The sequence below is a fragment of the Coptis chinensis genome, chromosome 7, assembly GCF_015680905.1.
Source record: "Coptis chinensis isolate HL-2020 chromosome 7, ASM1568090v1, whole genome shotgun sequence".
NCBI lineage: Eukaryota > Viridiplantae > Streptophyta > Magnoliopsida > Ranunculales > Ranunculaceae > Coptis > Coptis chinensis.
In genome coordinates this window covers 821,931-835,582 of record NC_141462.1, presented here as the reverse complement: position 1 = coordinate 835,582, position 13,652 = coordinate 821,931, and the positions used below count along the sequence as shown (strand labels likewise).

Here is a 13,652-nt window from a genome sequence, read left to right as displayed (position 1 = left end):
GGCTCAATCTCTTTTGTGCCAAGTTTACAATTTACTATACAATTTGGGGACTTTGAAACAAATTCTCAATTATCAAATTTATGCCGAAGGTAACATAGACACCCAAGTGACAACTGAGTTCAAACTTGCTGTGAGTGTGTGACCATTGTATTTTGTACTCTGAAGCTTTTGTGCCAAGTTTACAATTTATATAATAGCAGTTCTAAAGTACGCCTACTGCACCGGTACCAGGGCCGGCCATGGACCTATGCTGTCTAAGCATTTGCATAGGGCCCCCAAATTAAACCGAAACTCAAAGTCCTATTAACCTTGTTACAAATCTTGGTGATTGATATTAAAAATGTGATGTTAATAGTTAATGTTTAAACAAATTGGCCCCACGTTGATTGGACTTTGCATTGGGCCTTTTGATATATTTCTATGAACGACCCTGATCGGTACGCATAAATCTGAGCCCTTACACAGTATTTCGTGATGAAATACACACACTTTATGGTGTGATGAGTGGTCTCGATTGACTACACCACGCTCTCTCCTGTTCACAATAGATTTTCTCTACAATTTATATGAGAGAAATACATTGCCTCTTAAGGTCATTATGGTAAGTTGAGGTATTGAGGTGGATAAGAAGTGTCGGGAGAAATAGTGCCCATAGTGACTTGAAAAAATTGGAAGGAAAAAAAAATGGGAGTAGTGATATTGGATGGCACAACAGTTCGATCTTTCATAGAAGACGAAATTGAGTTCAATAAAACTGTGGACTCACGTTTCAACTCTCTTGATCTCAACAGTGATGGAGTTCTCTCGCGCAGTGAACTCCGGAATGCGTTCGAGTCATTTCGCCTTCTGGAGTCTCATTTTGGAATCAGTGTGGTCACACCACCACAAGAGCTCACTCAGCTCTATGACTCTATCTTTGAGGGGTTCGATGAAGATCATAGTGGTACTGTTGACCTTGAGGAATTTAGATCAGAAATTAAGAAGATCATGCTAGCTATAGCTGATGGCCTTGGTGAATCTCCAATTCAAATGGTTATTGAAGATGATGATCAAAGTTTTCTTAAGAAAGCAGCTGATCTTGAGGCATCTAAGATTGCTCAAGCTATGTAACATTTTCTTTATTTTGTGTGCTGGTTCACTGAGTTATATATATGTATCAATAATGTTGGTTTCTAGCTAATAACAAGTGGTGTGTTTTACTTACTTATATATGTTTAATATATTTGACTGTTTAATGACTATTTGACTAACAGACAGAAACCAACCAATTTAATTTTTGTAGCATAATCCCCTCTCGGGGCGTTGGCGTGACTAGCGGAGAGGGAGAGCGAGGAGGAGAGAGAAAGTGTATGAATCTAGTATCGAAAAACAAGAATAAGAAGGGAAGTAAAACTTATCATCGAGACTTTCGGCAACCAAGACAATTTAATTTTTCCCAGATACGCCAATGGATGAGCTGTCATAATCCCTCCTACTCGGACCAGTTTTATCGAGAGGAAAATAAGGAAAGACTGTTACAGCTTTGGAAAGAAGACCAAAACAACCCACGCCGAAGCCCAATTTGATCGGCGATGCAAAGGTTTTGGAGCTCCCACCTCCCGAGCCCCCAAAACAAGGGAGGCCTTGGGCTAGCGAGCACCTCCTTATATCTCTACACTATCCCTCCATAAGGACACAACCCAATATAAACTTAAGAGTGGGTAAGTTTAAGTACCAATGTGGGACTAAAGCCCCCACATGGGTGAAAGATACAAAAAGGTCATGGGTTCAAACCCATGAGTATTTATTCACATTTCCAACAGAAAAAAAAGATGGGTGAAAGAAAAAAAGTATTTGAAGAAAAAAAAAAAAATGAAGAGATGAAGACAGACAGAAACTAACCAAGTTGGTTTTTGTCCGCATAACCCTTTTCTCCCAAAATTGTTCGATCCGCTCACTCGATTAATGTTTAAGCTTCATTTCACAAATTAAACTTCACAAAGAGCTGCACTAATGATACGTGTACTCACATGCCCACTTATTTCAGAAAACACCTGAAAAGTAGATAACAGTGTACTTATGGCCATTTTGACTATTTGTGGCCTGCATAGAAACGCTTCAGAGTTCAGAACCACACCAACGAACTTTTATGAGGAAAAAGCTAAAGCTGGAAAACAACTAAAACCATCATGGAACATTTCGACTTTCGGTTTAGATGGAATACATATCTGTGCCAATTACCAGAAAATGTGCTACACGAGGTTAAACGTGGTCCATCAAATGAATATCGCTGGTTTCATCATGATCAACATGCATCCCTATTGATTGCAATATATCATTTCTCTGTATGGTAAGGTTACTAATTAGGTGTGAAATATTTTTGATCATGTTTGCGCTTCACTCTAAATAAATACCAAATTTGATTTTAAGGAAAAACCAAAAGTAGCTTTCACCATCAGCCATAATCATATGTATCTTTTGCTCACATTCTGTCTTTGGACATAAGAATTAATGTAGTTACCAAAAATTTAATATGGACCTTCAATGAAAGATATTTTATGTTGTCTTTGAAACAACATATATATGTACATCCCATTGAAAAAAAGAAACAACATATGTACTTGAAACCTGGGATAATAAACCTTCAGCTGCACTGCACAAGGTGAGAGACTCTTGAGAGTTGAGACCATCTTTCCTAATCTCAAAACAATTAAAAATGGATAAAGGTTCAACAGCTAGGGGAAACTAATTCATTGAATAAATGATTTTCCCTTTTCCCACTCACCAACATTTAAACACCTACTCTTTTTAGAAACTTCTTTTGGTATATAAAACAACACCATGGCTTCTAATTGCTGCAAACAAAAGCAATAGGTAAGAATGAGAGCTCCCAGCAGTAGAGTTATTTGTCTTCTTCTAGTTATATTTTTTCAAGAAGTGTACTCTTCATTCTCACTGCAGCATTATTCCAGATCAAGGGAACACTTGACAAAGTTCAGGAAAATTGTTGCTGCTAAATCAAAGCCATTGGTAACTTTAGAGGACAATGGGCAGAAGCAAGTGAGTTAACTGTTTTTCTCTTTCTCTATTATTACTCGTACAGGCTCCACTATGTAATCCATAAAAATTTGTGAGCTCAAACTTTTCATGTGCATCTTATCTTGTACTCATAATTATTTACAGGGCGCGAAGCGCTATTACTGTTACATCTCTCTGTAGGAACTTTGATGGATAAATATTGTGTTTGTATTTTCAGAATGGGAGGGTATTTTATCCAATCGGTTATGGAGCTGATCCAACTGGCGCACAAGATAGCAGTGTGGCAATACTAAGTTCTATAAATGATGCTTTCAAAGTACAGAGTGGGCTAGAATTGCTACCTGGTGTGAATGACTTGGGGGGAGTGGTAATTGATCTGCAAGGTGGCAACTACAAGATTGATCAGCCCATAAGGTTACCTTCAGGTGGAGGAAATGTTGTGGTAAGTATATCAATTTAATCGCTCTTTATATCTCGTTCGATTACAGTAAAGAAAAATATGTGTTGCTGGTGTGTCAAGAAGATTTCTGCCAGAGTTCATAAGCGCACAGTGTGAATTGTTTCATCAGTTATTGCATAACAATTGTCACTAAAACTCTTTTTTCCTTTTTTGAATAATTTTTTACATTTATATATGTTTTTTTTAGATTGTGCTCATGTGAACTCTAAGTTTTAACATTACAATATGGTTATTTTTTTTGCTTTTGAGATGATATTCATCTTAGAACAATCTAAAGTCTTAACTGATAATTAGTACCAAAACTGAGACGAGACTATTGTTGCTATATCATTCTCAACATATTTGTATAACTTAAAGTTTGAACACGGGCACAAAAATATACACACAAAAATTAAAAATCGTAAAAAGGAAAATCAAAGCAAAAGGAAAAAGAAGTACATGAGGGCAATGGGGGGTGACTTTTGAGCTCCTCCCAACCACTCCGGAATATGGGTGGTGATTTTCAACCCTTACTACTCCTCAGAACTGTTGTCGTCATTTATTGTAAAAGTACATCACTTTCACATGAAAAAACTTCCGTCCCTTTTTCTGCAATACCACCCATTCTATCTGATACGTGGATGACTCTGTAAGCTCAGAATCACACTTCTTGTATTTTTCTGTCCCATTTTTTTTAGTACATTTTAAACTAAAATGTCTACCTTCTATGTTTACTCAGATTCAAAGTGGAACTCTTCGAGCATCTTCGATATTTCCTGGTGATCGACACCTCATTGAACTATGGTCGCCAAGTTCTCCTAAGTTTCAGAACGCAGATCTTGTCCGTCCTACAAATTTCACTGATATAAAAGCAGCCAATGTGGGTATTTACTACGAAGATATCACCTTTCATGACATCCTTTTCGATTCAAGTTTCAGAGGCGGTGGAATATTTATTATTGATTCTGCTCGTATTCGCATTAGTGATTGTTTCTTCATTCACTTCACCACTGAAGGGATACTAGTCCAAAAAGGTCACGAGACTTACGTCTCAAATTCATTCCTTGGACAACAAGTAACAATTGGTGGTAACCCAGGAGAAAGAGATTTTACAGGTATAGGGATTGATCTTGCTAGCAATGACAATGCAATCACTGACGTTGTTATCTTCTCAGCTGCTATCGGAATTGTCCTACGCGGTCAAGCTAATATGATCACAGGGGTGCATTGTTACAACAAGGCAACATATTGGGGTGGTATAGGGATACTGGTACGATTAGCAGGCAATTCACAGACTAGGATAGATAACTGTTACCTGGACTACAATGCTATTGTTCTTGAAGATCCAGTTCAAGTTCATGTCAGTAATGCATTCTTCTTAGGGGATGGTAATATTGTACTAAAGTCTGTTAAGGGGCAAATATCTGGGTTAACAATTGTTGACAATTTGTTCACTGGAAGTCCAAAGAATGTCCCGATAGTGAAATTTGACGGGGAATTTTCGAATATTGATCAAGTGGTGGTTGATCGAAACACCGTGGCTGGCATGGCATTGAAGTCGACAGTTGGGAAGTTAACTGTTGCTGGAAATGGGACTGAGTGGATTACTGACTTCTCACAGATTTTGCTTTTTCCAAATAAGATAAATCACATACAGTACTCATTCTATGTTCGGGGGCAATCTGGGATTCCTGCACATGCTGTGACGAATGTAACTAACAATGTGGTGACTGTGAAGAGTGATAGAGCCGTGGATGGGGTGGTATCTGTGGTCGTTGATCAGTATAATACGGGAGGAGAGGCTAGTCCTTACATCTAATGCGCAAGGATCAAACTAATTTCACTTACAATGAAGATATATACCAAAAGTCAAATAACAGCTTTACCTCATTTTGGTTCAATAGTTGATTCAATACCTTTAAAAGTTCACACAGCTTTCCTGAGCAATATCACATCATTATTTTGAACTAAACATTATAAACTATAAACTACACCATATTCAGAACAGATAAGGAAATTCTTTTTAAACCAAAATTAAAGCATCACTAACATCTCCAAGTTCTTGAAATGTAAAATGATCAGAACTACCAGAGAATCACCTTTTTTCTTCCTCTACTCTGATCAACTTTAGGATCTTTAAAAAGTAAGCTTGGATGACCACCTCTAAAGAAAGTTCCATATAGGGGCTTATATAAAGACAGCTTCTAGTATATTTGTTCTAGTCCTGATATATCTCCACATAGCAGGACCAAACCATAAGAGGATTTCAAGAGTACTTACATTTTAAAGGACTTTGAGACACAAAATTGCCATAAAAATTGCAATCAGCAGAGGAAATCAATGACTCCGGGAGCCTTGTCCCTCACATCAAAAGTCCACCATAAAGCCAAGCAACACTGCCACGATGAGTAGTTGAATGATGGAATAAATAAGATATAAGGTGAGACAACCGAAATAAAATTACCTTTCGGTTACAGCTACACCGCACTTTATTGTAGCAGAAAGAAAGACAAATAAAGTAAAACTTACCCACGAGTATAACTTAGACTTGGAGGTCACAAAGAAGAGACTCACTAAATCAGGTAAACGTATTGTCAGCTACCTCACTTGGTATCAATAAGTTCCATACGAAGTCATGGCATATATCTTCAAATCTGATAGTTCAAGCACCTCAGACGTTCAACATACAATGTCAATAATTGCTATACGTCTCCATTATTAGATATCATTGTTCACATTATCCAGCTACACCCAGGAACATTCTTCAAACCCTTGGCTGTCATGAATACTCTCAGGTTGGGCTTCATCATCCCAGTTGTTGGACACAGCAGAGACATTGGCATCAAGTACATAATTGGCTCCAAGACTGGGTTCATCCTCGAGTAACTTTGTTAAGATATTATCTAATTGAATAACTTTTCCACAAACCTGCAGGCACTCATGAACCTTCTCAATAAGAGCTTGGTTCCATTGGCATGTTCTTGATAATCTCATAAAATTCTTCAACCATCCCAGGTACACCCAAACAAATCGACCATACGTCCATACAAGTATACAACCATAGTGTTCCATCATTGGGGATATGTTGTAGACATTTACTATCCTATCAAAATACTTCTGGCCATCATTAACATGACCCAAATGGCTGCAAGCCCATAAGATAGCGGACATGAAAAACCATCAGGTTTCAATCCATCTGAGCAAACAAGGAAATAGCATCTTCTCCGTGACCAGGGTTAACTAGGCTAGATATCATTATTGTCCAAGTTTGCGAATATTTATCACTCATGGAGCAAAAAACTTGAACTGCATTATCGATGTCACCACATTTAGAGTACATGTCAATTGTCCACAAAAGCAGTCCCCAAAGCTGCCTCAAGTTCAATATATTGTTAACAGTGACATACAAGTGGACGGATTTTCCCAATCTCAAACTCCCACGATGAGTACAGGCACAAAGCTTACCAAGGTGACAGAATTGGGTTTTGACATTTGCAAGACTCATCCAGTGGAATGTTGTTAAAGCCTAGATCTCGCATTTGCTGCTAACAATACCGAAGCTAGGATTAAGTTTCATAGCTAATAATGCAAACAACTATGTAAATTAACAACAATACTAGTTATGTAAAACATTTTTGTCTCTAATTGTGTTGCTGATTGGTGAACCAACTTTTATTAACAAGAACTAAAGACGATTATTACATAATACACTACATCGAATGGTTGGTCCCATAGATACAGTTCGAGCCAATGGGACCTACCAGTCCACCACCCACCTATAAGACCCAAACGAACCATGATTCAAACCACAATTCCATGAGGGTGCACAATGGTTTAGGTCAACTAGACCACTCTCCTCCCTGAGTCTGACTTGGTCAATGATTTGAGCCTCACTAAGAACTTGATTTTTTTTCTTTTCCCAACAAATTTTCCAGACGAAGAATCTGAATTCTCTGGTGAATTCAGCAACATACTGTCAATAACATCCGGCACATTCACCATGTCATCTGATTCCACAGCATCTCGACCACCTTTCAATGCAGTAACCACACCTTGGATGGCCACATCGGCGTCATTTCTATTCCTCAACAAAATTTCGCCAATCTCCGCTGGCGTCAGGGCTCCACCTGACCTTATATAGCTCTCCACGACACCAAACAACCTGTGCGAGTCCAAACCAAGGTAGTTCATCACCAATGACTTGAACGCGTGTATTCCACACGCGCCAAGTCTCACATGCATATCCATGCGCCCTGATCTAACGAGCGCATGGTCCACATTGTCCTTATGGTTTGTAGTAAACACAATAATTCTCTCTTCACCACAACATGACCATAGCCCATCAGTAAAATTCAATAGTCCTGATAATGTAACACGTCCTTTTTCTTCATCACATCCACTGCTGCGTGTATGGTTACTTGACTTCTTCGATTTTAATTTCGACACTCTATCAGCCGTTAAATCAAGCGAGCAATCTATATCTTCGATCACAATAATCGAACGATTAGTAGTTTGTATGAGCAATGTACGTAGCTCGGAATTATCAGAGCATTTAGTTAACTCGAGATCGTACACATCATAGCACATTAAATTGGCCATCGCTGCAATCAAACTGGACTTACCCGACCCTGGAGGCCCATACAACAAATAGCCACGTTTCCAAGCCCTCCCAACTCTATGGTAAAACTCTTTACCGTTAGCAAACGCCGTTAAATCTTCCGTTAACTGTTCTTTCAGTTCTGGCTCAAGTGCCAACGTGTCAAACGTTGAAGGGTGACGGAAAGGAACAGAAACCCAACCAGATTCATAACTACCATGACCGTTATTGGTAAACAATCTTCGCTCACGTGACACCCGCTCAAAATCTTTAGCACGTGCCGATACGAAATTGAGATAAGAAGATAACAGTTTGTGTCGGTGACGTTTCGGGAGTTTAAGGGAGAAGCTACGTTTCTCATCTAGAGAATCTTGTACAGTGTCTACATGGTGAGTCCATGAAACACGTTGACCATTGAAAAATCATGCACGGTGTGATTTGGTGCAACCGTGAATGAAATGCGGTTTGATGTTTTGGAACGAGTGAGTGTGAGACGTTGACAAGTGGATGATGAGTTGATGGAGTTGAGGTAGAGGTTGACGTGGAGGTAAAGTTCGTTCATGTCTACGCCACAGTAGCCATTGAATTCAGGGATTTCGAAGTAAGAAAATGGAGAGAAGAAGTCTAGGAGAGATTCGTAGATGGAGTGAAGAAGAGAAAGGAGTTGAGTTGGTAAGATGTTTTGGAGAACTGTGAGAAGGCCTAAGAATGACCACATTTGAGATAGGAGCTCCATGGTTGGACGTTGGAGTACTTTGTTTTTTGGAGTACGTCTATTATTAAGAGGTGGCCAATAATCTAACTAGCTAGTTCTTTTTTCTATGTATATCAAGTCAAGTGAATGCATGCATATCTAGGGTGTGTGTAGTTATATAGTGAAGAAGAAGAAGAAGACAAGGAAAGTGGATCATGCACAGTACACTGAGGCCACAGGAGACATTTTTTCCTAAATGGGAGAAAGTAAGATATAAGAGCTCACAAAATAATATTAGTCTAAGACTGGCGAACTTATAATGCAACATTACAAAATTTAAATTGCATTTTGTAGAAAGAAATAATGATTATGTAAAAGGGGAAAGGTGAAACGATTTCCCTGAGTTGCCCAGTGCCCACTATTCTTTTCTTCTTTACCTTTATATCTTAATATTCCTGAAAATTTAAAAGTAATTTTGAAGAGTGAAGAAGGGCACTTTTTGATTTTGTGACCGGCTCCATAACTTTAGCTCACACATACACACGCGGGGGACTGCACTTTTTCTTTGTTTTTTATTTATTTGTGTTTTACTTTTTGTGATTTTTGGCTTTAAATACAGGGGAAAAAAATATCCAGAATGTTCTTAATTAGACAATGTTTGCTTCATTATTGAGAAAATATGTGGTATACTGTTCTCCTAGCTTAAATTCCTTTAATTTAAAATTATAAAATTAATTTTTTTGTTATTACTTGCTGTGTACTTAGTGGCTTCAATTCATTGGTTTCACTTTTTGCCGGTTTTCTTGAGGCCAATTTTCTAGTGTCATGCACTCTTGCTTTATTGGATGGTATTGTGTGATTTGTGGCTTTGTGAGGTAAATGCAAATTCAGCTTTTAGTTTAGCTTTTGTAATTGTTAACAATTCATTGGTAAAATATATGGATTTGATTCAAGTGGAAAGCTGGAAAGAGGTGTCCGTGAGATTAGAGAACGTAGATCTTTGTGTCATTTTTATGTGATGGACGACTAATGGCCAGTTAAAGAACGTATATATCTAGGTCAGCAAAGGGATAAAGCTTAGTTTAGGAGAATCGAGATTAAAGCCAAAAAGAGGCTTGGTGCGTGCTCGATCAGAATGTCAATTAATAATCGATGACTTAGATTCTTCCACTTTAATCTCAATCTTTATTTGATGTGCTCAAATGCTCAATGAGAGTTTTATTGTTTTTATTTTTGGCACATGCATTAATGCATATATTTAACTTTGTTTCAGTATTGATTCTCTATTTGCTAGTGCTTTGGGTTGGCCGAATTCAAGACATTGAGTATACATTTTTTTATATTATAAAATTCATATTACAGTGACCTTGCCGACATTTTACTTCTAGTGGATTTACTGATGTTATAAAGGAAAAAAAACCATAAAAAAAATAAAGGAAAAAAAACAAGAAAAAGAAATAAAATAAACTGAAAAGAGCAATGGAATCGATGCTAATTTATCTCTACTTTTATTGGTAAGTCGAGTGTAGAACAAAGCTGATAAAGGGCCAGCGAATTCGAACCACCACTGACTGATTTCTTCGGTAAAAGAGAGGGGGAGGGTCTCACTGATAAGTGTGAAATGAGTACTTTGTTTGCATCACTCACTCCCATACACAAAAGGGCTAAAAAGAGACGCAAGAATACGACAACATGGAACATATTGTCTCTTGCAAAAACAATTAAGATGCATCTTACAAGGCATTAAGGCGCATCACTGATTTGCATAGCTAAACAATTAAATCAATTCTATCTGTAAACATGTCAACTATTGAGTAACACCTGTAAAAATCACAAATTGTTTAGACAGTAAAAAAAAAAAAAAAAAAAACAACAACAAACAAACAAACAAAAGCAACAGCAATATGAAAATTGTATCTCTCAAAACATTGACTTCAATAAACTAAAAGAGAAATGACTTCACAAAATGGAACACATGCTTCAATTTTGGAAACCCATAAAACTTCATTTAATTCATATTTGTGTCTTTCTCTCAATCCATTCAACTTAATAACAACTTGTAAAAATCCAAGTTTAGAGTGTGTCATAATATAAAACTTATAAAAATTGTATGATTTCTTGTACCATTCAACTATTAGATCAAGTGTGATATGATGTGTCACATATAGCCAAAAGTGTCAAAAAACAAGAAAAAACTGCAAATGATGATAAAGCGCGTGCCTAAACAAATTAAAATGCACAAAATGCACGTGCCTTATGAGTGTACCCGCCCGCGCCTTGGTTGAGGCGATGCACTAAAGATGTGCCTCGCCTCTTTGTGCCTTGACTACATTGGTTACACCTACTTTAGTTTTCTTTAATCAGAAAAATTAATTTATAATCATGGTTCGAGAGTTCACATGTATATTATATATAACAAGATGCAGATTCAAGAGGACAATTCCTCTGTATCCATGTATCCATCTAATTGAATTTGCTTATTCATTTTTTTTTTTCCTTATAAACTTTAAGAGTTGATACATAAATTTAGTATGTGTGTGGAGAATCTCGGGCTTTTTCATATCCATATGCATTGTCGTTGGTTCTCAAGTTAGTGCTACAAAAGTACAAAGTATGGTTCAATTATATAAAGGAACGTTAATTTTTTTGTAATTTGGAAAAGAATGTGTGTATTTGGCTATTTGCATCTCAGTGTCTTACATGTCACTCCCTAGCTCATATTGACATTTTGTGCAAAGAGTTATAATAGTTTTAGAAAATATCAAACTTTTTGTAATAAATTAAACAACTTGCTCTAAATGAAGATTTCTAAAAGCACAAGGACTAGAAAGGATCAAATTAGTGAGATAATTGCAACTGGAATGCTTTTAGTTTTTATATTTCACAAACATTTGCTTTAGATGTTAAAAGTTGAACAAAACATTTGGTTATAAAAAAAAGCATCACAACAAATAACCAGATGTAAGGAAATTGATTCTTTATTCTCTAGTACTCTAGTACTTTACTACCAAAGCAGATATGAACAAAAAAAAAAGGTGCATGGGATACCATTTTTTTTTTTTTTTTTTAAAGATAAAGTTTGTACTTGATCTTCCAAATCGTGGAGGGAATCGCAATTTCACTGCTACAATCTCTTTAAAGAGGTACACCTCGAACTGTGCTTAGGTGAGTCAAGTGGGCTTCATACTTCTAGCTTGATTAGTCTTGGCCCACGTTATTAGATTTTCGAGACACACACACACGTTATTGGTTAAAGATAACTTATAGCAAATAACATCTTGAAGATGATAAAATTATTAATATAGGTTAATGAGGTTGAAATCAAATCTAATCTGAATGTCTCGAAGATGATATAATTTGAATATCTATCTCACTTAAATCTAAAGTCAGTAGACATTTCATCCGGAGAAAAAAAAAAACAAAATGAATTTCTTAATAGTGAAACCTTTAGAGATAATGTTGGAAAGAATGAGACTTCAATCATAAATGAAATATGGGAATTGAATGTGTTATGAGCTAGAGACATACGGTTTTAGTTTTTTAAGTTGAGATTAGGCCAAGTAAGTCATCACAGGTTTCCCAACTTTCACATTAGAACAATTTTCTTACCCAATTGAGATCCCAACACACGGACAACACTATGTATTTCTATATTATTACGGCTAATATCAAACAATCATTACGAAGATGCGAGTTTTCCAAGTGTGGTATATCTAAACATATTTTATGTTGGTAACAAAAAACACAAAAAACATGTTTTTTGTTGGTACGAAACATATTCATTCCTTCCTCCAAATTATCAATGTATGTAATGAGGTTTTTTTTTATCATGATAACAAATAACATCTTGAAGCTGATATAATTTTCTTGCGGAAACAACAACGAACATAACAAAAAACATTTACTCCAAATTTGGCTTATCTTAAGGTGTGTGATACCGAAAGATATTTCAGTATTTGCTTGCACACATGTGCTTCAAATTACGGCAACTAACCTTAAATAACATAACAATAACAAATTATTATTCATTTGATTAGTATAATAAATGATTTGATTGCGATGTGTTAAAGGTTGTAATTGATTGATTGCGATGTCCTTGTTTAATTGCGATGAGTTAGATAGATGATTTGTCAACACAAATTAAGTTATATAATTATCAATTAATAATTAGTATATTTTTATATAAATCCCCAAAAATATCAATGTAAAACTAAAAAAAAATGGTGGACGCACTACCAAAAAAGTGGCTTTTTGCAATGAGGTTTTTTCCACGATCAAGAGTTTTGTGGCTAGATGGTGTTTGTTGCCACAACTTGTAGAAGTCGTGGGAAGAAGTTACATTTTACTTCGCCTATTTCCTTCTATTGCAAAAGGTACATTTCTTGCAACAGATGTAGTCTTGCCATGGCTTTAAGTCTAGGTCTTCTAATTTTGTGTTTGCAATGGAATCAATGGATTGAGGTTCTAATCTTATCTACACTATTTATAGGTAAAATGCGTGACTTTTAAGTTTAAAGCTTGTACTTTCTTCTTGCATACCTCGGCCCCAATCTACTCGGATTTGTTGCTCCCCTTTTGAAAATCGAGTTCATATAAGCTCGATGTGGCAAGTATGTCCCTATCAAACTATTTTTTCTTTGTTTCCCTATTTCCCTCAGTCCCAACAATTGAAAGGTTTGGAGCCCTCTACTCTAGGGTGCTTACACATTCTCTGAAAAATGAGAATTTAAAGGTAAAGTTTATAATTTGTGCATTTAATTTATCTTGTACAAATGAAATTTATAATCTTTAAAAAAAAATTCCTTAAAAAAAAGGGCCTTGTTTGGCCTTAAAACTTTCACCCTTCCTCTATACATACAACTTCCATATGTGAGTGAGGGTCCCTATCTGATACTTTTGTTTTG

At 36.4% G+C, this 13,652-nt stretch overlaps 2 protein-coding genes and 1 pseudogene across 4 annotated transcripts; 2 read left to right on the top strand and 1 right to left on the bottom strand.

Annotated features, from left to right (window-relative positions):
- Positions 1 to 601: 601 nt before the first annotated feature.
- LOC147484984 (uncharacterized) lies at positions 602 to 1,203 on the top strand. The gene has a single exon (XM_086570557.1). The coding sequence runs from the start codon at positions 685 to 687 to the stop codon at positions 1,108 to 1,110; it is 426 nt and encodes a 141-aa protein (XP_086426683.1). The 5' UTR covers positions 602 to 684; the 3' UTR covers positions 1,111 to 1,203.
- Positions 1,204 to 2,061: 858 nt separating this feature from the next.
- LOC147484983 (Pectin lyase-like superfamily protein) lies at positions 2,062 to 8,897 on the top strand. 2 transcript variants are annotated; one of them, XM_086570556.1, is made up of 4 exons: positions 2,062 to 2,329; positions 2,941 to 3,039; positions 3,236 to 3,460; positions 4,197 to 8,897. In XM_086570556.1, exons 1-4 carry the CDS (start codon positions 2,327 to 2,329, stop codon positions 5,274 to 5,276), a joined length of 1,407 nt encoding a protein of 468 aa, XP_086426682.1. In that variant the 5' UTR covers positions 2,062 to 2,326; the 3' UTR covers positions 5,277 to 8,897. The 2 variants fall into 2 exon arrangements, with proteins under 2 accessions (XP_086426682.1, XP_086426681.1); XM_086570555.1 differs by having other exon boundaries at positions 2,062 to 3,039.
- LOC147484982 (AAA-ATPase At4g30250 pseudogene) lies at positions 7,090 to 8,931 on the bottom strand (annotated as a pseudogene). Its single transcript, XR_015201003.1, has one exon. The product of XR_015201003.1 is annotated as an AAA-ATPase At4g30250 pseudogene (transcript).
- Positions 8,932 to 13,652: the final 4,721 nt, after the last annotated feature.

Excerpts from the sequence above, each read along its gene's own strand:
- LOC147484984 (XM_086570557.1), top strand. The coding sequence starts at position 685 with ATGGGAGTAGTGATATTGGATGGCACAACAGTTCGATCTTTCATAGAA.
- LOC147484983 (XM_086570555.1), top strand. The coding sequence starts at position 2,860 with ATGAGAGCTCCCAGCAGTAGAGTTATTTGTCTTCTTCTAGTTATATTT. Across the intron at positions 3,040-3,235 it reads AGGACAATGGGCAGAAGCAA|AATGGGAGGGTATTTTATCC; the intron begins GTGAGTTAACTG and ends TTGTATTTTCAG. Across the intron at positions 3,461-4,196 it reads CAGGTGGAGGAAATGTTGTG|ATTCAAAGTGGAACTCTTCG; the intron begins GTAAGTATATCA and ends ATGTTTACTCAG.